The sequence below is a fragment of the Ceraceosorus guamensis genome (assembly GCF_003144195.1).
Source record: "Ceraceosorus guamensis strain MCA 4658 unplaced genomic scaffold IE81scaffold_12, whole genome shotgun sequence".
Lineage (NCBI taxonomy): Eukaryota > Fungi > Basidiomycota > Exobasidiomycetes > Ceraceosorales > Ceraceosoraceae > Ceraceosorus > Ceraceosorus guamensis.
Window position 1 is genome coordinate 356,807 of NW_020290007.1, and position 26,645 is coordinate 383,451.

The following is a 26,645-nucleotide window of genomic DNA, read 5'->3' on the forward strand; positions in this document are numbered from 1 at the left end:
CTCGGCAGATAGGTAGATAGGTGCAACTCTTGTCCTTTATCACACCTTCTGGTACCGTCCAGTCCACATCATGACCACTCAGCATCACGTAGGGGAGGGCTACAGCCAGCGTAATCCAGTGCCCACCATCGAGCGCTTCCGTCAAGAAGAGGAAGCTAGAGAAAGAGCAGCGGCAGCCAACGCTACTCAAACCGCTCAAAGCGCTGCTGAAGAAGCTGCTCCCTCGAAGCAAGTGCCCCCTCCTGTGCCTGCAAAGGAGGAGAAGAGTACGCCAGAGAACGACCCTGCCGTCGACAAGGGAGGAGCTCGATCCGGTTCTGGTGGAGGTGCTGATGAGAAGGAGCGTTTAAAGCGCGCCGCTCAGCCTCCTCAGGAGAAGCCCACTGACTTCGTTGCCAAGGGCAAGAGGTGAGTGCAGAAGCAGCTCCATACTGCAGCGGCTCAAGGGGTTTGCTTTGTATGCATCCACTTGTGAAATAAGCGCCCTCTTGACTCTTTCAGACGGGTCAAAGACCCGACTACTGGCGCTGATGTGGAGATTGAAGATCAAAAGCCGTTCAACCTGCATCCCGATCAGCTCGAATCTAAGAAGCCATCTGCAGAGGCCAACAGCTTCAGCGGGCGTCTGCCTACTAGTGCAGATGCCTACCGTACCCTTCTAACAGCTCCAATCGGTGCACCGCCTACCAATGTGCTGCTTCAGCCTTTCCCAGCCCCCCTCGACTCCGAAGGGCTGGCCAAGCTGCGAGGCAACTTTAGGAACTTGGGCATCGCACTTGGAGTGGCGATGTGAGTACAGCGCGGTATGACCTGGCGATCACAAAAAGCGGGCCTCACTCTTTCGTCTTCTTCTCAGGTCCGTCGTGTGGTTCATGACTGCCTTTGGAGCAGGTTACTGGAGGTTCTTTGTCCGTTCGATCCTCATTGGAGGTGTCGGTCTGGGCGGCGGAGCTGCGCTCGGTCTCGCCGCAAACAAGATCGAGACGGATCTGAAGCAGGTTCGAGCTCAGATGGCCACACAGCGTGGTCAGGGATTCTCTCCTAAAGAGCCTTGCCTTCCTGAAGGTGTGGAGTGGATCAATGCAGTCATTGCGACAGTGTGGAAACAGATCGACCCAGCCATCTTTGCAACGCTGGCTGATACTATCGAAGACGTTATGCAAGCTGTAAGTTGATCTCTCACGTTGCTGCTTGAGCACAACGAAACTATGTGGCTTAATTGGAACGCTTTGCTTCCGACAGAGTCTGCCCGGTTTCATTGAGGCTGTAAAGATCAGCGATCTTACGCACGGAGATGCCGACTCCGCCCTGCGCTTCACGCACTTCAGAGCTCTCGCTGATAAGCAGGGCGACCGCGAGTACCCCCGCGAAGAGTGGATTGACCAAGGAAAGAAGCCTAGCCCCTCGGCTGACGATAAAGCTGGAGAGAAGCCCAAGCCTGTCGAGAATGACGCTGATGGCGATGGCATTGCTGATGAAGACGAGGTGAGTCCAGCCAAGAAGGGCGTCAAGAATGGTTCAAGCTTTGCTGATATGGCATTGCCTCGAGTGCTCAGTCGGGCGACTTCCTCAACCTCGAGGTCGGCTTCGTCCTCATGAAGCGACCTGACCAAAAGGCTAAGGCTGCAAGTCTTCAAATCTCCTTCTTCTTGGGAGCGCTGAGTGAGTTTGGCTTGCACGCGATTGGGTTTGCACGCTGTCTGATGGTCGTCTTCTCGTCCGCTAGACTTGTTCCGCTTCCCTTTCAACGTCTGGGCCGAAGTGACAGGTCTCAGTGGTGTGGTGCGCTTGCGAGTGCAATTCGTGGCCGCTGCGCCCTTCGTTCGGTGCGTCCATGAGAAGCGAGGTCAAAGTCAAAGATGAAGGCCACTGACACTCTCTGAACCAATCGTCGACCGTTCATAGCAACGTCACAATTTCCCTCATGGGCGTGCCAGACGTCGCTGTCAATGTGGTTCCGGGCAGCAGGGCGCTTCCTAATGTCTTGGGTACGTCATAGAATGAGACTGTTCCGATACAACGCGTGCTTATCCTTCAACTTGTGTTTCTCGTCAGATCTTCCCATGGTTTCGGGTTTCGTCAAGTCGGCTATCGCAGCTGCCTGCGCAGAGTACTGCGCGCCCAAGAGCCTCACCATGAATGTAGGAGACATGCTGGCAGGCGCGCCGGCAAACTCTGACGTCGATGCAGTGGGAGTGCTTGTCGTGCACATTCAGCGTGGCATTGACCTCAGCGCCCAAGACGCCAGTGGATCAAGCGACCCGTACGTCATCGTCTCTCTCGCCAAGTTTGGCAAGCCTCTATACTCTTCTCGAATCATCTTCGAGGACCTGAACCCGAACTTCAACGAGTATGCATTTGTTCCTGTCACCTTGGATGATCTACGTAACAACGAGGTCCTTTCTATCCAGCTGTGGGACTCCGACCAGCGCACAGCTGACGACATCGTCGGCCGCATCTCTCGCGACGTGCGAGACCTTACCAAAGGAGAAACGAAGAATCGCATGGTCGACTACGAAGATCCCCTCAAGGGCTTCGAGGAAGCGGACAAGATGCAGGGCTCTCTCAAGTGGCGTGGGGGTTGGTTCGAGAAGAAGGAATTTGATCGTCTGCTCTTCGAACAGGCTGAGGCTCGCCGCAAGGAGAAGATGACTGAAGTTGAGAAGAAGGCGAAGGAGGCTGAAGTCAAGGCTGCACAGGAGAAGGCGAAAAAGGAGGGCAAAGCTGTCGAAGACACCGAACTTACCGCACTCAACACTCCTCCTAGCCCGGAGTACCCGACAGGCGTACTTCAAATTGTTGTCCATCACATTGTCGGTCTCGAAGAGCGCGAGGTGGAGAAGGGTGTCAGCGGCAAGGCACGCGAGTCAGGCGCCAGCGGTCAGGATGTCGAGGAAAAGGACCTTGAGCTCAGGCTGCCCTCAGGATACATCGAGCTCGCCATTGATGATTCCATCGTCTACAAGACCCGCACCAAGATGGCGACGAACATGCCCATCTTTGAGGCCAAGACGGAGAATGTTGTGCGCGACTGGACGAAATCGGAGGTGCGCCTCATCGTGCGCGACGCCCGCACGCGCGAGCTCGACCCTATCATGGGCATTGCGCAGATCAACCTCAAGGAAGTATTCGAGAATGAGTCCTCAGTGCAGCGCTACTTTGCGATCTCTGACGGCATCGGATACGGCAAAATTCAGGCTACACTGATCTGGCGCTCCCTCAAACTCAAGGAGGACATTCCTGTCTCGCTGCTTGGCGCTGACACCGCGACCGTCGAGCTTCTGAGCGCCATCTCCATCGACGTGGACGAGGAGCACGAGTCATTGCGTAATCAAAAGATCTCCGTCACTACCGGTGACGTCACGCAAAAGCTCAGTGCCATTCGCAAGCAAGAAGACTTGTCTATCGGAGATGATGAGGCGGAGAACGGGGCATTGGCTCGCTTGCCTGTCTACGACAGACACGCGTCGACCCTCGCCTTTAGCTTCGGCGGAGGCATCAAGCTCGGCCCGTTCGGAGGCAAAGTGGACGCTGTCGCCGTCGTCTCTTTGCTAGACCTCGAAGACGAGGAGATATACGAGCTTGATATTCCCCTGCTCGCTGGCGACAAGCTTGGCACCCTTGCTCGCAATCACATTGATGACTGGACGCTCGAAACACACAAGGCGCAAGAAATTGGCAAGCTGAAGGTGAAGGTTCGCGTCGATCCGGGCCTGGACGGAAATCACGCTGCTGTTGCGAAGGGACAAGTGCGTCGCCACGAGCAAGAAGTGTACGAGCGCTTGGTGGGCATGCCAGAGACTGCCGAGAAGAACGCGCACGCCGACGATGATGGAGTCATCGACCGCAAGGAGCAGAAGGCTATCGACAGAGCCAAGACGGATGCTCTGCATGCCAGACACCGAGGAGCGTATGGATACGCACCCGTCAGGACTGGTGCGTGGGCCAAACAGGGTGTCAAGGACCGTGTCAGACGTTACTCGCTCAAGCTGCGCGGAAAGGACACCAAGGAACGTCAGGTCGCTTCGGAGACGGGCGCCTGAGCTTGGATCGAGCATCTGACGCGGAAGTTTCCTGCGCGTCTACTCTTGCATCTTCCACCCAACAGATGGCTCACAGGCCGCGTGCTACGATGAGATACACAGACTTGAAGCTGCGTGATGAATATGATGATTGTTTTCTTGTGCATGGTCATTCTGCACTGTCGCAGATATCCTGACTCTCGTCCCGAATCGAGTCTTGAACCTGAGTCAGAATCAAGAATGCCTGTCGGCAGAAAGCCGAAGTCCTTATCACGTGTGGGCGCACGAAGGAAGTCTGCACGATTCGTGATTGCATGCCGCTCGCGTGTGGCGGCCGAGATCACCGGCTGCGTTTTTTCGAACTCTTACGCTGACGCCTGCGCAAGCGGCGTGAGGAACCGCCTCGGCAGTCAGCAGCCTCGACGCGCACGGCCTCCACAGCAGAGCTGCATGGAGACAGCAGCAGCCATCCCGTCAGTCCTGCATGCGCAGAGGCCTATCGGAGTCGATCGACCGGCCGTCGACGGCTGGACCTTTCAGCCAGACCCTCTGACACACCCTCTTCTTCTCGCCAATCGCCCACTTTCGGCACACCTATCATCCCTTCCATCCCGTCCCATCCAATCCTATCCTGTGCACAAGATGACTTCAAACCACCTCGCCACTGAGCTGCCAAGCTGGTCGAAGCTGCAGCAGCTGCACGACACCAAAGGGGCCAAGTACGATCTGCGTCAAGCGTTCAAAGCTGACCCCAAGCGGTTTGAGAAGTATTCTGAGCAGTTCAAGGGAACAAAGACTGATGCATCTCTGCTCGTCGACTACTCCAAGAATCTCATCGATGATGAAGTGTTGAAGACCTTGCTCGACTTGGCCCGCGAGGCCAAGGTGGAGGAGCAGAGGGATGCCATGTATGCCGGAGTGAAGGTCAACTCTTCTGAAGGTCGCTCTGTTCTTCACATTGCTCTGCGAGACCTGCCCGAGAAGTTCAAGTCCAAGGCAGAAGGTGTGGACGAGGTCAAACCCGAACTGGAGCACATCAAGGCCTTCTCTGACGCAGTGCGCTCCGGTTCACACAAGGGCTACAGCGGCAAGCAGATCAAGTCCATCGTCAACATCGGTATCGGAGGATCTAACCTAGGCCCTCTGATGGTGACTCAAGCACTCAAGCCCTATGCCAAAAAGGATCTCGAGGCTCATTACGTCTCCAACATTGATGGCACTCACTTGGCCGAGGCTCTGCGCGCTTGCGACCCAGAGACCACAGTCTTCATCATTGCGTCCAAGACCTTCACTACTCAAGAGACCATCACCAACGCAAATTCTGCACGTGACTGGTTCTTGAAAACTGCCAAGGATGAGAGCCACATCTCGAAGCACTTCGTTGCGCTTTCAACCAACGTGAAGGAAGCGACTGCCTTTGGAATCGACAAGGCCAACATGTTCAAGTTTTGGGACTGGGTCGGTGGACGATACTCCTTGTGGTCTGCTATCGGTCTCAGCATTGCCATCGTGATTGGCTACGAGAATTTTGAGCAGCTCTTGCTCGGCGCGCATGAGCTCGATGTGCACTTCAAAGAGGCGCCCTTGGAGAAGAACATTCCAGTCCTCCTTGCTACCATTGGCATCTGGTAGGTTGCACACTTTTCACGCTCTGCTGTGCTGAAATCTCACCTCACATCAATTGGCCTTCTTGACAGGTACAACAATTTCTTTGATGCTCAATCCTACGCTCAGCTGCCTTATGACCAGTACATGCACAGGTTCGCTGCCTACTTTCAGCAGGTGAGATGCAACGGGTCGCGGGAGCCTGCCGGATTCTCAGGCTGACTCAGAACATCGCGATCGCGTTCAGGCAAGCATGGAGTCTCTTGGCAAAGGCGTCACAAAGAATGGCAAACGAGTCGACTACCAGACTGGTGAAGTGCTTTGGGGCGAGCCCGGCACTGATGGTCAAGTGAGTGCATAAACCTTTTTGCTCGCGCCGAATTCGAAGAGCTGACGCAAGTTCTCCACCTTCTCGTCACCCTAGCACGCATTCTACCAGCTCATTCACCAAGGCACTAAGCTGATTCCTTGCGACTTCATTGCTCCTATTGAGACTCAGAATCCCCTGGGCAAACATCACGACATTCTCTTGTCCAACTTCTTCGCTCAGCCCGAGGCTCTTGCATTTGGCAAGACGGCCGAAGAGGCCAAGGGCGAGTTGAGCGCCCAAGATCAGTCCAACGACTTCTTGATTCAGAGCAAGATCTTTACGGGTAACAGACCAACGAACAGCATCTTGGCTCAAAAGATCACTCCTGCCACTCTGGGTGCTCTGATAGCTTTGTACGAGCACAAGATTGCTGTGCAAGGTTTCATCTGGAACGTCAATGCCTACGATCAGTTCGGCGTCGAGCTGGGCAAGGTGCTCGCGAAGAAAATTTTGCCTGCTTTGGAAGCTGGAGATCCCAACAAGCCTGGTGATCACGACTCCAGCACCTCTGGCCTCATCTCTTACTACCTAAAGAATAGAAAAGGTCACTGACTAGCTGCGTCTTTGGACGAACCGCGCGTTACCTCCAGAGGCAAAATGTGATTTTGCCTCCTTTCCACACCATGGCCACGATCGCAATTGCAACATTGAAATCAGATTACAGCCCATCGAAGAATCATGCTTGATGTGTACCTGTTTGACGAGAACCGTGAGGCATGACACGTACTTCACTGAGCTTCGCGTCTACATGACTTGTTTGACTTTGGAGTAGCATTTAATGGTGGTTCAGAGTACAACGTCAAAATGCGACAAGGTCCTCTCGAATAACAGATGTCGGCGCATCGCCGCCGCCGTCGACAATTGATCGAGGCGTACGTGCGTCCTTTCGCGTTCTTCTACTGGCCATTTCAGACTCTGTCAGAAGCTTGGCCGATCAGATCAAGTTCTGATGTCTCCACGCCGCAAGAAAGGTATACCGAGTCCGCTGAGTAGGAGACGGGCCTTCTCGGTGGCGTGTGGGCCTCTCAGATTGGTGACAATGTCGATCTGCAAGTGTGGAGGGAGCGAGACGGCAAGCAGTCACAACCGAACAGTGCAGATCGAGGACGGGTCAGGACTGCGTGGGACGGTGCGCGGTGAAGGACAAGACTCACCTGAGCACCGAGACCTTTGCCAGAGTAAGCGTCCCAGTTGACCTCTGTGCCTGGCCAGAGTCGCATTGCTTCCGGCGTCAAGCCTAAAGAGACGACGCCGGATTGAGCGGCCGGAGAACGCGCAGGAGCCGAAGCGGGTGGTAGAGCGTATCCAGAAAAAGTCCGCACCCGAGGTAGAACGAAGGTGGAGAGCTGAGCACAGGGGCAGCCGAGACGGGGTCAGTCGGACGTTGGATAGCATGAGACGCGTGGAAAGCGGACATGAACTGACTTGATCAATAACTTCGAGAGCCACGGGAGCTGGCAAGACCGCGGTGACGCCTACCGGCATGCCTGGTCTGACCCTGAAACTAGCAGCCCTAGTCGAGCTCTTGACGACCCTGATGTAGCCTTTGCCGCCTGGATGCTCTAAATTGATGCCCTTGTCGGCCAAGCTTCCCAGTACCCTTGCTCCCGTAATAGCTCTAAGCTGAGCAATGACTGGTACCAAAAGTTGTTTGTTGCTCACCGCGTCTTTGACGAAGACGGAGAAATGTAACCTCTCGATGCGAGGAAGGTCTTCGGATGCGTCGTATGCTGATGGAGGTTTTTGAGCGGGTGCAAGTCTTCGATTACCTCTGGGTGGTCTTTGCGGCCTGTGTTGCGTGTAAGGCGAAGCGGGATCCCAGCCTCTCGACGCTGTGGATGTCACCCCACCATGCTCCAGATCTTTCGCTCGAAGAGCTTCGTCACTCGAAGGAGTCAGATTTTGAGGGTCGTAGGTCATGTAGAGAAGTAGCGGAGAAAGCGTACGGTTGTAGTGCTCGCTCAGACGATTGAGCTGAGTCGGACCTATCTCGACAGGCGTGTGAGCTAGACGTGTAGTGCTAGATGACGAAGAAGGTGCTGCAGATGGTGCTGCAGCAGAAGCTGACGGAATCGCTGCCCGCAAGGAGGACTCAGAAGAGGTACTTTTTGTTGCTGAAGCGCCTGGGACACCAGAAGTGGCGGCTGCCTCCGTGGCAGGAGCCGAAGCAAGCCACCTCTTGCTGCTGGAGCCAAAGACTTGACGGGCGCTTCGCGCGAAGCCGTGTGTAAGGCTAGAGCTTGTGACGGACGCCATGACAATGGAATTGGTGGGAAACGGCGTATTGCAATGACGTGCAGTGATGCCTCAGCGATGCGAAAGATGGCGGATCCGACGCAATTTGGAGCCTGAGCGGTGAAGCTTGAAGGAATTCTCTGGTCGTGAGTCGTGAGTGGTGGTGGTATTTGGTTTTCGTCTGCCAAGCTCGCATGCGCGAAGGCTTTGCTCACGCGGCACAGCTTTATCGCACGAGAAAGCGATATCAGCTCTGGGCGACGCGACGCTCGGACCTTGCCGCGTCAGCTTCAACGACTCGATTTCATTGATGGTTGTGTGTACTCACATCAGGGCTACACCAACGTTTCTGATGGGGGCCTTCGCTACTCATCCTCATCTGTACACCTTTGGCCTGCCTATTCTGCTCGGAACTGCCGCTTGATCTCTGGCATTGCGTATAGGACGTTTGACGGCCAACCCAACGACTCTCTGTGCTTGGTCTCACAGTACACTCGTCGACTCACTCACATCAAGGTTCGCCCATCATGTCGATTATGGAGTACAACGGAGGTTCAGTGGTGGCCATGAGGGGAAAGAATTGCGTGGCCATCGCTTCTGATCTGCGCATCGGACAACAAGCTCTCACCCTGGCTTGCAACCATGACAAGGTGTTTCCGATTACTCAGAGGTGTTACATTGGCATGCCAGGATTGGCTAGCGATACCGAGACGCTGAGGCAGAGATTCAGGCGAGTGCGCCCATCCCTCCAAAGGGATACTCTCGAAAGGACTGGGCTAATGGCTTGTGTGCGCACCCCCTTGACAGATACCGCACTAGCATGTACCAGCTGAAGGAAGAGAGGGAGATCGAGCCAGAGACATTTGCCCATCTGGTCAGCTCAACTCTGTACGAGAAGCGGTGAGTGTCCGCTCTCGAATGTCCATACCTATTGCACGGCTCAGCAGCTCATATGTCGTGCCTTCCTGCTCCTAGGTTCGGACCTTACTTCATCGAGCCCGTGATTGCAGGTCTCTCAGGCCCAGACTCCAAGACACCCAATGAGCCTTTCATCGCAGCTGCGGATCTCATTGGATGCTTGAACTTCGCAAAGGACTTTGTAGTTGCGGGTACTGCTTCGGACAAGCTCTTTGGTATGGCCGAAGGTCTGTGGGAGGAGGACTTGGTGAGTTTTCTAGACTGTGCAGCTGTACCTAGCGAGGGACCCCCACCACTTGGGCGATGTGGGTCTCTTGACGCGTACTCTCTCGGCTTACTTCTGAGCTTTTCCACCCGCACTTCTCGACAGGAACCTGACGAGCTGTTCGAGACTATCTCTCAAACATTGCTGGGCGCGCTAGAGAGGGACGCTCTGTCGGGCTGGGGAGCCATCGTAAGAGTGATGTGAGTTCCGATGGTAGATGGTCAAGATTTCAAGACGAGCGATCGAGCTGACTCTGGTGCGCGCCGCTTTGTTCGCACAATCGATTAGCACCCCCGACAAGGTCATTGAGAGGACTTTGAGAGCCAGGATGGACTAAGTGGGATGTCTCCAGAGCTCGAGACGAGAGGGCAAGACCAGCATCTTCTCGTTCGAGCTGGAGAATAGAAATACGATGCTCATCATGATCCCTCATCACTTGATCATCGCTGTCTGATCAGCAGTCTCTCCAAGATGAATGCGTCTGTACCATGATTGCACCAGTGTTGTGCCTTCCGCGAGAGTCAAGGAGTTCTCGCTTGGGCGATCTGCGGCCGGATGCGCATCTCGCACGCTTGCGAAGTGCATCATCCATGAGATGTCTGAGGCTTTGCATGCCTTGTTGCTATCGCCGCCTTCCGGATGGTAACGCCGCTCTCCTATTTCTTAGGATAGCCCTGCTCGCTTTCACGCGAGGGCTGGTAAAGGCTCGCGACTCTCGCTTTGCACGAGGGAGAAGCCCAAGCTGAATACCCTCATAACGCATAGAGTCGCTGGTGATGTTTGCGACACGATCTGGTATCCATGTAATCAACGATCTGAGCCGTCCACATGACTCGATCCACGATCTCAGGGGCGAAAGCGCGGGCTCGATGTCTGATCAAGACACCACACTAAATCTCATGGCCATAGAATTGCATGGGAGAAGTCGACGTCAATAGAGGCATTGGCGCGACGTATGTGGGAGTAGAGTGACACAAGAGCCAGAAGTACACGTCTAGAGACAGACGCTGAGGTGCGATCAATGATGGCAGGAGATGAAGGAAAGCACTGTTTGTGCGCTCTCGTCTTCTCAAACCTTTTAGGCTGAAGGAGCAGCGGGCAGAACGCGAGCGTTGGCGATTCTCTTTTGAGCCAATTGTCTCTTGTTGAGACGAGGGGCGAGAGAAGAGTCGAGAGCTGCCTTGGGAACTTCTGCAGGTGGCTCGGACTGTAGCCGTGGAAGAAAGGTCTGTAAGTATGCTGATGTTTCCCCATGACCTGGCTGCACTCCCCCTTCGGGTAGCACTCACCAAGAGAATCTCAACGTGGCAAGGGTGTCCTTGATATGGGTTGATACGACCGTGTGCTCTGTATGTGCGACGACGAGTCTTGGGCGCTTGGTTGACAACAATGTTGCGGATGACGAGATCCTCAGTCTCCAGTCCCTTGGCCTCAGCGTTGGCCTCAGCGTTCTTGAGAAGGTTGGTCAAGAACTTGATAGACTTGACAGGCCAGCGACCTGGGTTTCGGCATGACGCGAAGAGCATCAGTACGAGGTGACACTTGTGCTTATTGTTGCACTGAAAGACCTCTCCCGCATGCATCACTTCTTCAAGGGCATCCTCTTGACCGATTCAAGAGACTTGCAGGGCGCTTCTAGCAAGGCTACAGTCCAGTACCTTCCTCTCCCCGTGTGCCCCTTTCCGCTGCATGTTTGTGTTCCTGACTACCTTCTTACTCAAAAATCAACTGGCCCTCCAGCCCCGCCTCCCAGACCAAACGACTCACCCTGAGAGGTCTTGAACTCCTTTGCCTGCTGAGTACGTCCCACACCGCCGTTGAATCGGCGGAAAGGAATGCACCTCTTGTGGTCGGAAACATCGCCAAGGTAAGTCAAAGCCTTGGAAAGCTTCATGCCAGAGACGGCAGCTGCCGTCTCCCTGGTGTTCTTGAAGTGAACACGGAGGTAGGAACCGCGAGACTTGACAGTCTTCTCGGCCACCTTGGAATCGTCGAAAGAGTAACGAACCTGCCAGGTGCAGAGTAAATTCAGTAAGCAGACCGAAGGCGCATTACTCGTTTCCGAAGAGGTGCATTGCCTCGCCTTGGAGCAGCGGAAAGAGGCTTTAAGAGGTGGCCAAACAGCGTCCTTCCTCTTCGCCGTTCTCGACTGTCCCGGGCTCAAGACATCCAAGACATCCAAGCTCCTAGCGCATGCCCCCATCCAGTACTCCACACGGGCACCTCTCTCTCGCATTATATCCTCCATGCAGTAGCCACCATGTAATGTGGTATGCTGCACGAATCCCTCCTTCAGACCTCGCTCGCTTTACCAGTCATGCCTTCTGCCACTCGGCCACAAGATTGCGTGCAACGACTACTGCATGCCTTCGCGCTGCCAGTCTGCGGGGAGGCGGCCGTCGAGTAGACCAGCGGGCATGGAAAGCAGATACTCACCATCTTGCAATCTTGAAGGGTGGGTCGGAATGGGGATGTTATAGTCCGTGATGGCCCGCGAGTTGCGAGAATCGAAGCAGTGACGAGTCTTGGAAGGTCACAGTCGGCATGCCGCCTTGCGTGCGCTGCGCTCCGCGCGCTTCTCCTTGTCGACTTTGCCTCGTGGCAAATTTTGAGCCCGGTCGCGCACTCGGCTCTGCTGCTGGGGATGGGCGCGCGCGCGCCCCTCAGATGAACCAGCACCCGTAGCCGCAGCGATGATGTGAGCACGTGACCTCTGCGTATGCACGCATTTCATTTTGATTCATGATTCTTGATTCTTGCCGGACGTGTACGGGCTCCCGGCGCTCGGATGCACGGCTTGTGGTGGTATATAGCTCCACATCCGCTGTCTTGAGGCAATTGGACGCACAAGCCATGCAGTTCACGTTTGCACGCAGCGTCTGGACGGATGTTCCGCTGTACTTGTTCGCTCACCTGCCGACCAGTTCACTTGTGGCTTGTGACTCACGACTGTACACACGAATCACGAACTCTTGACTGTATCTTCCCATCTCTCACCCTCGTCGCGAGTGCTCAAGGCTACGTGGCGTTTTGCAAGTTAGCATGGATCGTAAGATGTAATGCGCATACAGTCGGAATCAGCATCGCAACTTCATCCTTTCGCGGCCTCATCCGAGCGCACCCTGCCTGTACGTCTTGCCTTCTTCGTTCTGACTAGACGTCAAAGCACGCATCCATCGCATTCTCGTCACCTCATAAGGTGGAGATGCCGCAAGCGTACGAGGGTCATTACGATCTCCCACACAGTTGGGCCCGAACGGCTCTAGGTGTACTTCACAAGTATCCCAACACGCATGCCACGCACGTAGTCAGTCTGGACGTCATAGATCAACAATTGCAACTTGATCAGCGACCCAACGGGAACGGAGGGCTGCTGGTCAGGCTGGAGAGAATATTGGGTGTGAGACAGGGCGCACCAGCCTGGGCTGTGAAGGTGAGCATCCTAGACCTACGTGGTGTTAGACAATGCATGCTTTGATGAAGGATTGCGGCTCTCTGATCATGCTTCTTCATGCTTGAACCAGCTGCTTGGAGGTGATGAAGAGACGTATGTGAGAGAGGTGGTCATGGTGGACACTGCAGGACAGATAGTCGAGATGACATCCACCAAGTAAGCTTCCACCGCTCTTTTCCTCGCAATCTCTTGGCGCACGCTGACGGTATCGTCTCGCATGGGTGATTCGCTATAGCATGTCGCTATCCCGCTACTTGCTGGTGAAGGAGTACATCACCTACACGCCAACCTCTGAGCAAAATCGCAGCACAGCTTTTCATCAAAGAGCCAGGATATTGGCGGGCGGACTCCCTTTGAGCGCCATGGCTAGAAAAGTGGAAGATTGGAGCAAAGATAGGTTCGCTTCCAATGCTGGCAAAGGCGAAGCTGGTATCGCAGAAGTTCTCAAAGGTCTGTGGGACGCTGGCGTCTCCGGTGAACTTGCCTCGAGGCACCTTCATGAGAAGTGAGATTGAGTCTTGCATGGACGAGACCGATACGAATGTTGAGTCGCAACAACTCAATCAACCACACCTGGGGCCTGCGGTGCTCCACAGTCAACTACAGGCATCAAGTTTGGCGTGACGTCGACAAACTTCGAGGGGCGTTTGGGCAAATGCACATCATGCGCGTGCTTCTGATTCGCAGCCACAATGGTGAATGATCCACTCTGCGATCGAGGTGAAAGCTTGCCGGACGTGGATGCCGTTCGCGCGACACTGACATGCGGAACGACGCTACATTTGGCAATCATATGCGCGGCTCCGAAACGTCATGCAAAATTTGCGTGCGATCAGATGTTCACGATGGTCTTGCTGTGATAGCTCCGAAGGGCAAGTCAAGCTCGCCAGATCTTGGTGGGCTGGAAGCGCAGGCGGCCCCTGAAGGGCGCCGCCTACGGCGTTGAGCTTGAGCAGGGGATGCAGCCTCATCGCACACCGCTCAAACGGCGCGCACAACTTGCACATTCTTGACCTTCCCACGACGTGCTCTGGCGGTCCGTGAATGGGCGCCTCACAACGGAAGTGGTCACAATGGACGCACCGACAGAGCACGTCTGCCGTGTGACTTTGAAGAGTTGAATGACGAGTGGACGTGGGGCGAGCCATCTCTCACGACTCTGACTCTTGACTCAAAATTCCTCCAACTTCGACTCACTAACTCTTGACTCTTGACTCTTGACTCTTGACTGCGCTTCGAGGAAGGCTGCCATCCACACATATACGTGCAGCCGTCTGCGTCCTTTGCTGTGCGGTACCGTCACGTGAGCACACATATAGATGCGTAAGCGTTTTGGTCAGACCGCGCGGAAATCGACGGACGCGAACAAGTTCAAATATTTCCCTTCAAAACCTCGCAACCGCGGCTATCCGAGCTGCACTTTTACTGGCAGGGCTGTGCGTACATGCGCTTCCTTTGACTTCTGACTCAGACCCTTCCTTTGATGGTCACTTTGACTCTTACGAGTGTTGTTGCCAGCCAGCACGCCGAGGGCAGTTGTCCACCTCATCGAGCCTGCTACCGTCGACAGGCAAGGCAAGCGAACACTCGCATAGAACACCTTCATTGGCCTCGCCACGCATAGCAAGCAGGATTCTCGACCACTTTGAGCGTATCCCTTCTTCCAGCACCCGACCGAGATGTTCTCGCCAGCTGTCAGGGCAGCTGCCCGTCAAGCTGGCCGGACTGGATCTGGTGTCAGTCTGTCATCGCCTGCGACACATCCCATCTTATCACCTTCCTGCTCCTACCGCTTTGCTACCCGAAGCAGTGGCTCGCTCATCAACCCTGGTCAGCAAGATGCGCGGAGAAGTATGACGGCCTCCTCACGTCGGAACGCCAAACCTATCGATGATGGGACCGAGCCGGGCAAGAACGACAGGTCAAATGCAGCAAGTCGAGATGAAGCGCCGCAAAGGCCTCGCGGAGCAGGAGCTTTCGACATTGACACTTCTTTGGCTACCATAGCCGACGAAGCCGCCTCTGCAGCAGAAGGGGGATCCCAAAAAACAGGGGCAAAAGCTAGGTCCAATGCCACCTCTCAGGAGAAAAAGAGGAGGAGCACGGCTCTGTATGCTTCGATTGCTGCGCTTTTGATAGGCGGCTGGTGGACTACCGGCTTAGGGAGGGAGTGGGAAACTCTTGAAGAGAGGGAGAGATATGCCAATGTGAGTGGACGGGCTCGATGATCATCGTCGAAATATGAGAGGCGATGCTCATTTCAAGCTCCGCGCTCCGTCTACCTTGCTTCGACGTGGGCTCGCACGGTCGAACAGGATCCGTCTGCGCAAGACTTTTTCGGAAGGGCGAAGATTCGTCTCGCCAAGATGTACACCTCGGTCAATGAACCAGCTTGGGAGAAACTGCTTCCCGATCTGCTTCCCTTTCCCTACCAGCGGCCGTACACGTTAGTGGTGGATCTAGACAAGCTTCTGATCTCGTCCAAGTGGACCCGAGAGAATGCTTGGCGCACGGCCAAGAGACCAGGTCTGGATTACTTTTTGGGCTATCTGAGTCAATGGTACGAGATTGTCATCTACACGCGCCAGCCATTTTACATTGCCGCACCAGTCCTGGAGAAGCTGGATCCGGATAGAAGATTCATTGCATACACTTTGTTCAGGGAGAGCTGCAGGAAAGCACCGAGCGGAAATCTAGTCAAGGACCTCAGCCACCTCAATAGGGACTTGAGCAAGGTCGTGGTGCTCGACTTCGATCCCAGCTCGTACGAACTTCATCCGGAGAACGGCCTCAGCATCAGCAAGTGGGATGGCGATGCGAGGGACACGGAGCTGGTGGACTATGTGCCTTTCTTCGAGGGTGAGTGCTTCGCGAGACACGATGCTTGAGTCGCTCTGGGCTACGGTGACTGCCTCTGCGCCTGCTAGCTTTGAGATCGCACCGGCTCACATGCATAAACACGAAATCCTGCCGCGGATGCAGCCATTGGCATCTTTGACGCGCAGGACGTGAGGCCGATCTTGAAAGCATACCAGGGTGAACACGTGCCTACGAAGTTTGCGGCTTGGGAAGAGGAATGGAGGAGGACGCAAGAGGCGGAGAGGACGAAGAAGCAAGGCAGCGGGCTGGGGCGCATCTTTGGGGGAGGCTTGGTGAGTGCTGCGCCGTCTTGGCGGTCGAATTTGTGCCTACGCACTGCGTTGCGCACCAGCGCAAGGGCATCTTTGGGCATGTTGCATGCTCACCCGATTGACCTTGTACCGATCTCGATGGCGCTACTCATGCGAACAGAGGGAAGGGGGAGGCTCAACAGCTCCGAAGAACCTTTTGGATGCGGAGAGGGAGAGAATGCACCAGGCTTATGCTGCGGATCAAAAGTATTGGGCGGAAAATGGGGAGATGCTGAGGCAGCAGCAAAAGGAGGAGCAGGAGAAGGCTTTGAAGGAGATGAAGCTCAGTGCTTGGGTGTGAGTGTTGCTGCCCCTTCTCCTTCTCGGCGCCACGTGCCTTGGGCTTTTCAGCGAGATGGCAAAGTGGCAAAGCGAGAAAGTTGAGAGCATCGCTGAAATGTCCTTTTTTTGATTGCTTTGTGTGTCCTGATCGCTCTCTCTTGGCAGAATGATTACGGGTCAAGGAATGAAGCCTCCAGGAGCAGAAGAGAAGGCGTCTGCTTGATGTCCGGTGGGAGGATGAAGAAGTCATCTTTGCAGGGTCTCTCTGAGCTGCGCGGATCTCAGCGTCGTCTTTCGACTTGTACCTCCACCTCTCATACTCACCATTGCGATTGCAGCCGCGTGCTTTCCGCCATTCTCTGCTGCAACGGAAGCGTGTGCATAGCTCGAGAGGTATACGGGATCATAAAGTGACCTGCTCGCTGCCGATCGATCCTCGCAGCTCAAATGCTAGCCCCACTGCCCACTTTGGCACGGAGGGATCGTGTACATACCAGTGGCGTACCCCTCATCAAAGCGACGGGGGGGAAAGGCGCTTTAGAACGGGGCTCAAATCGAGCGAAAGGCGGGCATGATGGTGAAGAAAGAGAGTCGATTCACGTGATGCAAGACGGGTCGAGCTGTTGCCTCGCCTCGAGAAGCATTTCATGCGATCATCGCGGAGTTTGGGACCTCACGCAGGCATGTCCTCGATGCGAGCAATAAGCGAGCAGGTCCCCCCAAAGACTTCAGAAGGAGGGGGGCAAGCTCGGCTTATAGAGAGAAAGGGAGCACAGCGCTCAGAAGCGTTCATTTTGGTCTTGGCTATTTATTGACTTGGCCGCCACGCAAAATGTTGCAAAGGAGTGCAAGACGCCTGATCTGAATGGAATGCGAACCTGCACGTTCTGCAGGAAGTCGTCTGTTGGTACAAGATTTTGCGGAGAGGTTCGGGGGGGTGGAGGGAAAAGCGTTCAAGGGAAAAGGGAGGGGGTATCCGGAGATTACTGATGTTGAGCGTTTCGCGAGCTGGATAGAGCTCGGTGCCGGCCAAGCAGACCAGAAGAGGGGGGGAGGCACGAAAACAACAAGAAAAGGGCTCTACTGCTCGTTCTTCTGAGCCTCTTCATCCGTCACTGGTTTTTGTGCAGAAGGAGGAGGAGGTCCACGAGGAGGAGCACTAGCAGCCTTGATCTCCCTCTTTCTCTCCCACCAGATCCAGATTGGGAAGGTGAAGATGACGACGATGATCCAGACCCAGAGAATACCAGCGTATTTGAAGAGGTCCGAACGTTTGCCAACGTTGAACACGATGGTCAGGTAGCTCTGCTTGAGGTTGTAGAACGGCATCGCGTAGCCGTACTTGAAAAACTCGTTCTGCAGGGGCAAGCAAAGCATGCGCGGACAAGAGCGGTGAGCAGAGTGTTTGAGAGAGAGAGGGAGGGGGGAAAGAAGATAGAGGCAGATATCGAACAGAGACTCACTTGAAGCTCGATGGGAAGATTGGATACGGCAACGTTGACGATGATGATGAGGATCAGGCAGAAGCCTATAAAGGGAGCGCCGACGAGGGACAAGAAAGCCTCGGTCATGAGTCCGAGTAGTAGCATACCGGTATAGGTAAAGCAGAACCAGACCATGAAACCAGCTCCATACGTGTAGCCCATCGCTTTGAAATCGAGTTCAAAGGCGATTTCGAGCAAGGAGAACATGAGGGAGAGGAAGATGTAGGATATGGCGGGAAGCAAGATGCGGGCTAGGATGAGGGAGCGCAGATTCAACTTCCTGTTCAGTCCCATGCCTGCTCGCATGCCGAAGCCGGCCATGACGACGTTGAAGGCGAGGATGCAAAGGTAGATGAGACCGACAAAAGTGGCGGCCGTCGCTACTGGTTGAGAGTAAGGTCTGATATTGTTCGTCGTCATCGCTACCGGATTGGCAATGGTAGAGGGAGCATTCGAAAGGGCAGTGATTGCAGCTGCGGAATTTGCTCCCAAAGACGTCAGATATTGAGCAGCGAGCTGCGTGTTGATGTTCGCCAAGACGGGCTGGAGAGAAGATCGGGCGATCGTCATGATCAGACCGAAGCCTACTTGATTACGAGCCTCTGCGTAGGTCAAGGTGACGACGGAATTGGGATTCCAAGATGCATCTCCCGCCGCTCGTGCAGCTTCCAGTCGAGCTGTGGCTCCTTGAGCGATCTCGATGATGAGCCAAGTATCGAAATCTATCGCCACTGCTTTTTCCACATCTGCCGAAGTGGGGTAGGTGGAAGGCGAGACGCTTCTCCATGTGAGCCTAGGAGCAGGCGATGCGTTGATGGCCAAGAGCTGGTTAGTGATGGTGGATCCGATCAAGCCTCCGTCCCTATCGATGATGGCAGCGTCGATGTTGGGTGTGGATTCCACTTCTCGATACAAGCTTGCCCAGTACAAGGCCACCAGTGTCCAGATCAACACACTGATCATGATGGTCACGCGCATCAGACCGATCATGTACGCTTTGACCAGTGGACGAATGGATGGATGCCAGAAGCCTACTCCATCGTCTGAAGTCGCGATGCGAGGTTTGTCCGAAGCGGCAGAGGCATCGCCTTGCGATGATTGAGAAGTCATGTTGGAAGAAGAGCCTCGAGCGTGTCGAAGTCTTGGGCTTGCACAGTAAGTTGGGAAAGCAATCGAATCTTTGACGGCTAGACGGTGTGCTCTACTCAAAGCTGTAGTCGAGAGCTGAGCTGTTTCTGTGCTGCAGAAGCCTTTTTGGGGGGAGGATCATCCATGACTGAAGCAGAACAAGTGGCTGAATATATACTAAACCCCTGCTGAAGTCGTGAGTCGTGAGTACCTTACAGCATGTGTGCGTCTGTTGAACTCCATCATACAAGCGCAACTCGTCCTGCATGCATGCATGCATGCATGCATGCACACCGGATCTAAGCCCCCATCCATCCCAGATCGACCGAAGACATGGGTTCAAGCTTGCGCATACATACATGCTGCCATCACGCACGCCAGCTGTAGCCGCGCGCCGTAGCCATAGCTCCGAGCCAACCCATGCACCGACCGCGCGATCCGCATCCATGCTGCAAGCGCAACCATTAGGCCTAAACACCAGCTGACCGAATGCGTGGCAGCTAGCTAGCTATAGCAGTCGTGTTCGAGTGACAACAGCCCGCAGTGGAGGAGTGTGTGAGTTAGTGTGAGTGCACGCCAGCTGGTGAGTCAGATAGAGTCCGAGTACTGCCATTCATGCGCGCATGCGCGCACCCAACGCACCTACACGCGTCGCAACGCGCCACGACTGTTGTGTGCTGCATGCACTCAGACTGCACGTATACGCACGCCCATCCTCGGTTGCAATAAAAAATAGGATGCGCTTCATATCACGGAGTTATTATCCTCGGCCGACGTCGCGCACGCAGGTCCCGCGGAGTCACGGGGTGATGTCCATTCAAAAATGCGACTCAAGGGCGCATGACTACTACTACTGCCACGGAGGTCAGACATCCCGTATTTGATCAGCTTAGCTACTGTAGGCTGTTGTTCACTTATGACTCACACAGTACAGTCACACTACTAGACTTAGCTCGAACGCATTTTGGCTGTCCTGCTGCTGCTGCACGCTTGCTGCTCGATCTTGATCGCATAAGCTCACACGCACCTCTGACAGCTGGGACATCCATTCACAATTGCCATGCTGCCATGGGTGATCCGCATTTGCAATCTGAATGACTTTTTGCACAATTAACCTTGGCCCACATTCACATTACTCACAAGGAAAGCGGAGCCCGCCGCTGCGCTGTGCACACCATGCAGCCTCATTTGGGATGATGTGTCAATCAGTTGAATAGCGGATCGCCGCTTCCGATCGAAAATGTCAAAAAGTCAAAAGGAAGGGCGACCGGCTAGGGGAGCTCACTCACGACTCATATACTCAATCAAGGTTACACACTAGCCATAAAGTTCAGATCGCTGCTATATGGTGTTGCTGACGCATGAAGCGACCGCGGCGTTTGGGTCATGATTCGTTCCAAGTTCACATTCACGATCGATGACTCACCGGATCCTAGCCTGTGCCTTTCTTTGTCACGATGCACCAAGCTGGACCTTTTTTCTTCTTCTTTTCTGAATGGTACATGCTGTTGCTCCTGCAAGATCTGTGCAAACGCGCCTACGCTATTGCGGACTTTTCAGCAACACTCACGACTCGTGGACTTTGCTAGGCTTGACCCGCTAGCTGATGTGCGCCCGCGCATACCGAATCAGAATCAAAAGTGAATATTCGTGATATACGATTCATCACGATTCACATGACCGATCGCGCTTGCTTTGATCAAATGGAAGAGCCGACGGAATAGCTTGTAGCTCCGACCAATACGAGTGACTCGCACTCAAGACTCGTCGCACTGTTGCTCGGACCCCCTCCCGGCGACTCGGTCTTTACGAGCCAGCGAGCCATCGCCAAGCGCACCACTGCATGCTGCGCTCTGGTCCCTTCCTGCGGCTATAGGCGGTGCATGCTTTGTGCTGAGCTTGATGTGCACACCGCGGCGCTTCTGACTAGCTGCGCCTGCTGTTCAATCACGAATAGCCGCGGCATTGGTGGTCTTATTGACGCGTTGGACTTCTTCAACATCAGCAGTCGCCGCGTATAGCCAGGACATCATTGCGCTGCAGCTGCTCTGTGTGGCTTTTGATCCCCCCTTCCGCGGCGGCGAGCGCGGCTTGCCGCGGAAGGGTGCGCAACATATCTATACACACACTCAAGACTCTTGACTCCTGACTGGTGCATGACTATTCAAGCACTCGGTCGAAAGCGATATACAGGTGCAGGGGATCGTGGTCTCCGGTCAAAGAAGTCTTGAGTCGCTAAGTCCGTGAATCATCAGATGTGTGTGCGTTGCTTTCCAGATACTCTTGACTTGATAGCCGAGACTCAATTTGCGACTCACGCGACTCAGACTCATACTGTCATTTTGGCATTCGATTCCAAATTCTCGGATGGCAGGCCGGCAGTTTCATGCTTGCAAACATCGAGCGAGGTTTGTGGGACGCATATAGAACAGGTTGTCAGCACGTGATAGGACTTGGAAGGTTGCGCGCGGAGTCTAGACCGTGCATCATGGATGCTGGCTGCATGCAGCAGCAGCAGCAGCAGTCTGATGAGTCGCTGGAGGCAGCGAGGATTGACGTTGCTCCAAGAAGCCGATCTATGGAGATGAGCGAGATGGATGCGCATGTTAGCGAGCGATGGGCCTTGTTCAAGACAATGTCATCCACACCGCGACCGTCTTGCAGCGTCATTCCTACTACTCGAGACCATAGGCCAAACACGGCGGCGGACGGCGCAGACATCTTCGAAATCAAGAATCTAATCATCCGCCTGCCCGCAATACCTCGGGCTCAGATCGAGCAGTCTGCCTCGAAGAAGGCTTCAAGCTCTTTGCTCTCTCCCTGCGCTACGTCAGAGCGCCGACGATGTTGGATCATTTTACCATTTTCATGCGTTGTGAGTCGTGGATGCAAGCAAGCATGGAGTGTCTCAATGACACAATCTGACAAAGTCGTCTGAACCGCGCGCTCTGCTCCATCATCCCCTCGCTCAGCCGGCGCAGTACTGTGGTCAAGAACGTTTACTCCCACCGGACCAGCGGCCAACGAAGCCATTTCGGCCGTAGATTCGCTCGTTAGAGGTGTGTTGGTCGAAGAGAGGGGAGATGAGCAGCGGTGGGACAAGGACTCTTTTGCCCTGCAATGGACATTCGCGAATGAGCTCGAGCTCGTCTTTGTTGTGAGTGTATACTTGGCGCGCTCAATGTACCTACCGCATCTGCTTGGCGCCCTCGAATTGACCTGGCCATCTTTGTTTCTTGGTCCCTGCTTCCTCTCTTGCGTCCACGCCAGGTCGTGTACCAGCGCATTCTGCAACTCTCGTACATTCCTGAACTGCTGGCTCGAAGCAAGGCGCTCTTCTTGGAATTGTTTACCCCCTTCTTGAAGGCTTTGCTATCTCATACGCGAGGAAGCGCTCAGCTCTCTGCGGGACTGAGCAACCGATTCGCCTCTGGACTCAAGGAATGGGAAAGCCGCTTCACTGCGCTATTGCGCGAGTTAGAGCGCGGCTCGGCTCGACAACATTTGCGCTCTGCCGCCAAGATCGATGCTCAAACTGGTGCGGCTGGGAGCGGCAATGCAGGTCAGCAGGAAGACGCGGCAACCGTATCGGAGGAGCCGGAAAAGACGTCGCACAACGATGCAGCAGATGTGGCAAAGAATGTGGAAGCTTTGAAAGCGAGGCTGAAAGCGGCCGAGCTGGCTTCCAAGGGAGGAGGTAGGGGAGGAGCTGTGGGAGGTAAGAAGGGCAAAAAGGGTAAAGGCGCGGCCAATGGAGCAGATACACCTGGAACGAGCGGAACGGAATCGGCAGCTGAGACACCTGGCAAGAAGAAAAAGGCGCCTTCCAAGGAGATGAGGATCTGGGAGGATGGAAAGTTGACGGATAGGAGGGTGAATGCGCTGGATTATTCCAAAGGCTCGTCGAGTGGGACTGGAACACCTACACAGGAAAAGGGCAAAGGTGACGTGCTGGTGGATGACGTCAAAGAAGGATCTCTTCAAGGCTGGGTGGACGAAAAGAGTCTGGGAACGCGCACTGCTGAAGGTGGCTACGAAGTCGCAGATGTCAGGCTGGGACAGAAGGAGGAGGAAGATGATGAAGACGAGGAGGAGGACGAAAGCACTTCCAAAGGAGGCTTTCTAGGTCGCTTCGCCGGCTTGGGAAGCAGCGGAAGCAGCAATGCGGGCTTCTTCTCCCGACTAACGGGCTCGCACGCGCTGACCGAAGAAGATGTGGCGCCGGCACTCTCGGCCATGCAAGCGCACCTGCAGTCCAAGAATGTAGCCGCGGATGTCGCTCAGCGCTTGTGCGCGAGTGTCTCCAAGAGTCTCGTAGGTCGACAATTGGGAAGCTTTGGCAGCGTCAAGACGGAGGTGAGAAAGGCGTTGGAAGAGTCCATCACTCGCATCCTCACGCCCAAGTCGAGTACGGACATTCTGGTGGAGATTGGACAAAAGAAGCAGAGGGGTTTGGCCGCCATTGCCAAGAATACCACATCGGACCTGGAACCTTACTCGATGGCGTTTGTGGGAGTCAATGGGGTCGGCAAATCCACCAGCCTTGCCAAGGTGTGCTTCTGGCTGCTGCAGAACAGGTTGAGGGTGCTGATCGCTGCTTGCGATACCTTTAGGTCCGGAGCGGTGGAGCAGTTGCGGGTGCACGTCAAGAACCTGAGCCAGCTGGAGGTGGGCGGAGAAAAGGTGGGCAATGGGACAGCGGAGGGCAAGAAGAAGTTGGAGCTGTACGAACGAGGGTACGGCAAGGATGCGGCAGGCATTGCGAAAGAGGCGCTGGCTTATGCCAAGAAGGAACGCTTCGATGTCGTCGTGATTGATTCTGCTGGAAGACAACAGGGCAACGAACCGTTGATGAGGGCGCTGGCCAAGTTGGTCAGCCTCAACAATCCCGACAAGGTCATCTTTGTGGGCGAAGCCATCGTGGGAAACGAAGCGTTGGCGCAAGTCAAAGGATTCGACCAGGCGCTAAAAAATTTCGCGACGGTCTCTGCTGCCGCCAGCGGCTCGGTGGGCTTTGGAGGTTTGGATTCGAAGAGGGAACCTAGGGGACTGGATGCGCTGCTCTTGACCAAGTGGGACGCGGTGGCTGATCAGGTCGGTACGGCACTGACCATCACTAGCGCTACCGGATTGGCCATTGCCCTGATCGGAACGGGACAGACGTATACGGACCTGAGAAGATTACGAGTGGCTCATATCGTCGATGCCCTCATGAGGCAGTAGCAGACCTCTCTTCATCGCTCCCAACATGACTTGGATCTCCCCCCCCCCCCCAATGTGTACCTTATCCGACGCCGTTCATGCACCTTGAGCCGCACCTCGCCTTGACTCGGGCGAATGAGCTGGGTGCGCTTCCCGAACGACGATGCCCATGCTCATACACAGAGAGCGCTGAACATCGCGAGACCTTGTGCACCCAATACCTTCCACGCCACGCCGCGCATACCTGTCGCGCCACGCCGCGCCGAGCTGCGCCCTCTAGGCCAATCCTCAAGCGATCTACAGGCATGAGCGCGTCTCCGGCAAAGAACGATGAACAGAGCGAAGGGGAAAGGGGGCTGGGAAATGCAAAATCTCAACAGGCACTTTTCTTCCGAGCGAGCGCCAGAGCTATTTCTGACATGAAAATCTTGAGCATCTGACTCGGGACGATCTTGAATTGCGAATTTTTCAAACACTTGATCCTTCGTTGTGTGAGGGGGGGGAGGCGTCACTTGCCCAAAGAGCGTGTGCCCTGCTTTCTCCCTCCAGACTCTCGCTTGCTAGACGTGCGGTCGACCATCTAGCCGTAGACCAGCCTAAGGAGGTGAAAGAGGAAGTAGTGGTGTGAGTCACCAACTTCAGCGTCCTAGTGCTGCTTTGTAGCTCGTCGTTTTCATCCATCTCGCTGTGGCCGATGCACGGGGTGGACTCCGCACTTGCTACTGGAGCACAAAGCCCCAAAAAGGGCTAGGAACTCACCTGAAAAGATCGTTGAAGACGTAGTAAGAGCCGTTTTCTGGGTTGAGCGTGAATACTTGGGAGAACCTCATGGGTTGAGGAGAGTCGTCCACCTGAGCCACGAAATGTTGAAAGCCAAAGTCAGAGTCAAAGTCGGCACGCTGCGCCATTGTGAGTGAATCATGCAATGCCGGAGGATGCGAGGAGACCAAGGTGTGCAAGGCAGACCGACACTCCGATCGCCTGTCCTTCACAATATGCAACCCCCTTCCCCCCCCCCCCCCCCCATTGTCCATGAATGGGTCTCGCCCGTCTGAAGTGCCAAAGGCTCACTCACCTGCAAGGCACCGGTCACCATCACCACGAGCGCATTACCATCTCCGGTAGGTTGAGCATCGCGCGTCTCCACCTTGTGCTGCACGCGCTGAAAAGGTAGGCCCTGCTCCGTATAGAGTAGTGGAGGAGGCAGTACGAGTCAGAGAATCGCCATCGCTTCAAACACAGACAGCTCGTGATGCCTGGGGGAGGCTCGACGCTATTGGCCTGGTGAAAGATGCATCGCCTGGGCGGCCCCTTGGAGCGCATAGACTGGTGCTTCTACCAGACTGACTGTCCTTCTTCGCCCGCACAGCGCTGTGCTGCGCTGGCACATCCACAGAATCTTGTTTGCCCAAGGCTGACCTAAAAGGGAGATCCAGCATTCCCCTCATTTCATCCCTTTGCGATCGGCTGCGCCTTGCAAGCACTTCCACACCCCCACAGCACGCTACTCACCGAAAGCTTCTCGACGATGGGTTGAGCACCTGAAACTTGAGCTCCTTCGAAGGTGAGCATCGAATTTGCTCTCTGGATCGCATATCGAATAGGAGGAAGAGCGATGTGGAGTGTTAGCAGTCGAAGCGTCGGGATGTGATGGAATGTGATCGATAGAGTCGGAAGAGGAGAAGGCGGATCATGAAACGCAAGCCTGAGAAGATGAGTAGCTATGGACCGTGCAAGAGCCGCAGAGGCGGCGCATCATACCGCTGTGCTGTTTCACCACCCACAAATTGAGCACCACCGTCCTTGTTGTCGCCCTATACTTGATGCGTCTGGCAGCAAGTCAGACCACACTCACGTAAAGATTGGCCAGAGCAGACCTATCAGAATCAAAAGTCTGATAATAAAAGTCTGTGAATTGTTGAGCGATCTGATCCATGCTTGCCATCTTTTCTTTTTTCCTTCTCCTCTTTGCGGAGCGGCGTACTAGAGTTGTAGCGATGGGATGTGGAAGATTGCGTTTGGAGCTCTCGAGAATCGAGATTCGCAATGGAAATCTACGTTTGAAAGATGGGGGTGGTGGGTGTTGGAGTCTGGGCGACGAGTCGTGAGTTGTTGGTAGCTTCACGATTCGCAGTCACGTCTTGCACGCACGCATATATCCACGAATCGTGAATTCAGCACGCAGCAGGCGAATGAAGCGAGCGGCGCGCGCATCCAACTGCATGCGCGCGACCGGGGACTTGCGCGCAAGAGCAGACGCCCCCGCGCGAGGCACGTGCAGACGAACCATCTCGGTTCTCAGAGATGCGTCACGTGTACGGTACGCCATTCTTGATTCAATTGCAAGATCCCAACATCACCCATACCCGCACACACAACAGATCCTTCTCGATTTTCAGAAGCGAACGACACCCATCAAATCAGATCCCATTCAGCTCCTTCCAGATTCACGCCTCGACCTTGCAAGCACCGCGCGGCCGAGCAGGCGATCGATGCTTTTTCATCAGCTG

General features: G+C 54.9%; 10 protein-coding genes across 10 annotated transcripts; 6 read left to right on the top strand and 4 right to left on the bottom strand.

The window, feature by feature from the left end:
• Positions 1-70: 70 nt before the first annotated feature.
• Positions 71-4,186, top strand: IE81DRAFT_336741 (hypothetical protein; the record flags this gene model as incomplete). The annotated part of the gene is made up of 8 exons (XM_025515485.1): positions 71-408; positions 502-789; positions 857-1,166; positions 1,243-1,485; positions 1,557-1,662; positions 1,727-1,826; positions 1,906-1,988; positions 2,056-4,186. The coding sequence occupies 8 exons, from the start codon at positions 71-73 to the stop codon at positions 4,041-4,043; spliced, it is 3,456 nt and encodes a 1,151-aa protein (XP_025371513.1). The 3' UTR covers positions 4,044-4,186.
• A 275-nt stretch (positions 4,187-4,461) lies between these two features.
• IE81DRAFT_321509 (putative PGI1-glucose-6-phosphate isomerase) lies at positions 4,462-6,680 on the top strand. The gene is made up of 4 exons (XM_025513364.1): positions 4,462-5,650; positions 5,720-5,804; positions 5,875-5,976; positions 6,052-6,680. Exons 1-4 carry the CDS (start codon positions 4,665-4,667, stop codon positions 6,547-6,549), a joined length of 1,671 nt encoding a protein of 556 aa, XP_025371514.1. The 5' UTR covers positions 4,462-4,664; the 3' UTR covers positions 6,550-6,680.
• An 18-nt stretch (positions 6,681-6,698) lies between these two features.
• On the bottom strand, positions 6,699-8,253 carry IE81DRAFT_352505 (hypothetical protein; the record flags this gene model as incomplete). Its single annotated transcript, XM_025516635.1, has 4 exons — positions 6,699-7,044; positions 7,152-7,343; positions 7,423-8,120; positions 8,202-8,253. The coding sequence occupies 4 exons, from the start codon at positions 8,251-8,253 to the stop codon at positions 6,937-6,939; spliced, it is 1,050 nt and encodes a 349-aa protein (XP_025371515.1). The 3' UTR covers positions 6,699-6,936.
• A 345-nt stretch (positions 8,254-8,598) lies between these two features.
• Positions 8,599-9,886, top strand: IE81DRAFT_321510 (putative PUP3-20S proteasome subunit beta3). The gene is made up of 5 exons (XM_025513365.1): positions 8,599-8,962; positions 9,040-9,132; positions 9,208-9,397; positions 9,521-9,615; positions 9,704-9,886. The coding sequence occupies exons 1-5, from the start codon at positions 8,760-8,762 to the stop codon at positions 9,750-9,752; spliced, it is 630 nt and encodes a 209-aa protein (XP_025371516.1). The 5' UTR covers positions 8,599-8,759; the 3' UTR covers positions 9,753-9,886.
• Positions 9,887-10,306: 420 nt separating this feature from the next.
• IE81DRAFT_321512 (putative RPL17A-ribosomal protein L17.e) lies at positions 10,307-11,893 on the bottom strand. Its single transcript, XM_025513366.1, has 4 exons — positions 11,852-11,893; positions 11,183-11,423; positions 10,705-10,913; positions 10,307-10,622 (listed from the first exon to the last, which is right to left on the bottom strand). Exons 1-4 carry the CDS (start codon positions 11,852-11,854, stop codon positions 10,494-10,496), a joined length of 582 nt encoding a protein of 193 aa, XP_025371517.1. The 5' UTR covers positions 11,855-11,893; the 3' UTR covers positions 10,307-10,493.
• Positions 11,894-12,506: 613 nt separating this feature from the next.
• Positions 12,507-13,512, top strand: IE81DRAFT_31241 (MSF1-domain-containing protein). Its single transcript, XM_025512457.1, has 3 exons — positions 12,507-12,848; positions 12,940-13,025; positions 13,105-13,512. Exons 1-3 carry the CDS (start codon positions 12,621-12,623, stop codon positions 13,376-13,378), a joined length of 588 nt encoding a protein of 195 aa, XP_025371518.1. The 5' UTR covers positions 12,507-12,620; the 3' UTR covers positions 13,379-13,512.
• Positions 13,513-14,722: 1,210 nt separating this feature from the next.
• IE81DRAFT_333825 (NIF-domain-containing protein) lies at positions 14,723-16,544 on the top strand (the record flags this gene model as incomplete). The annotated part of the gene is made up of 5 exons (XM_025515388.1): positions 14,723-15,076; positions 15,185-15,728; positions 15,852-16,021; positions 16,161-16,336; positions 16,487-16,544. 5 exons carry the CDS (start codon positions 14,723-14,725, stop codon positions 16,542-16,544), a joined length of 1,302 nt encoding a protein of 433 aa, XP_025371519.1.
• A 465-nt stretch (positions 16,545-17,009) lies between these two features.
• On the bottom strand, positions 17,010-19,111 carry IE81DRAFT_321517 (hypothetical protein). The gene is made up of 2 exons (XM_025513367.1): positions 17,785-19,111; positions 17,010-17,677 (listed from the first exon to the last, which is right to left on the bottom strand). The coding sequence occupies exons 1-2, from the start codon at positions 18,913-18,915 to the stop codon at positions 17,402-17,404; spliced, it is 1,407 nt and encodes a 468-aa protein (XP_025371520.1). The 5' UTR covers positions 18,916-19,111; the 3' UTR covers positions 17,010-17,401.
• A 2,547-nt stretch (positions 19,112-21,658) lies between these two features.
• On the top strand, positions 21,659-24,187 carry IE81DRAFT_31447 (P-loop containing nucleoside triphosphate hydrolase protein). Its single transcript, XM_025512506.1, has 3 exons — positions 21,659-21,808; positions 21,906-22,090; positions 22,204-24,187. Exons 1-3 carry the CDS (start codon positions 21,778-21,780, stop codon positions 24,154-24,156), a joined length of 2,169 nt encoding a protein of 722 aa, XP_025371521.1. The 5' UTR covers positions 21,659-21,777; the 3' UTR covers positions 24,157-24,187.
• A 146-nt stretch (positions 24,188-24,333) lies between these two features.
• IE81DRAFT_321519 (putative NTF2-nuclear transport factor) lies at positions 24,334-26,225 on the bottom strand. The gene is made up of 5 exons (XM_025513368.1): positions 25,991-26,225; positions 25,648-25,719; positions 25,211-25,312; positions 24,895-24,986; positions 24,334-24,731 (listed from the first exon to the last, which is right to left on the bottom strand). The coding sequence occupies exons 1-5, from the start codon at positions 26,069-26,071 to the stop codon at positions 24,716-24,718; spliced, it is 363 nt and encodes a 120-aa protein (XP_025371522.1). The 5' UTR covers positions 26,072-26,225; the 3' UTR covers positions 24,334-24,715.
• Positions 26,226-26,645: the final 420 nt, after the last annotated feature.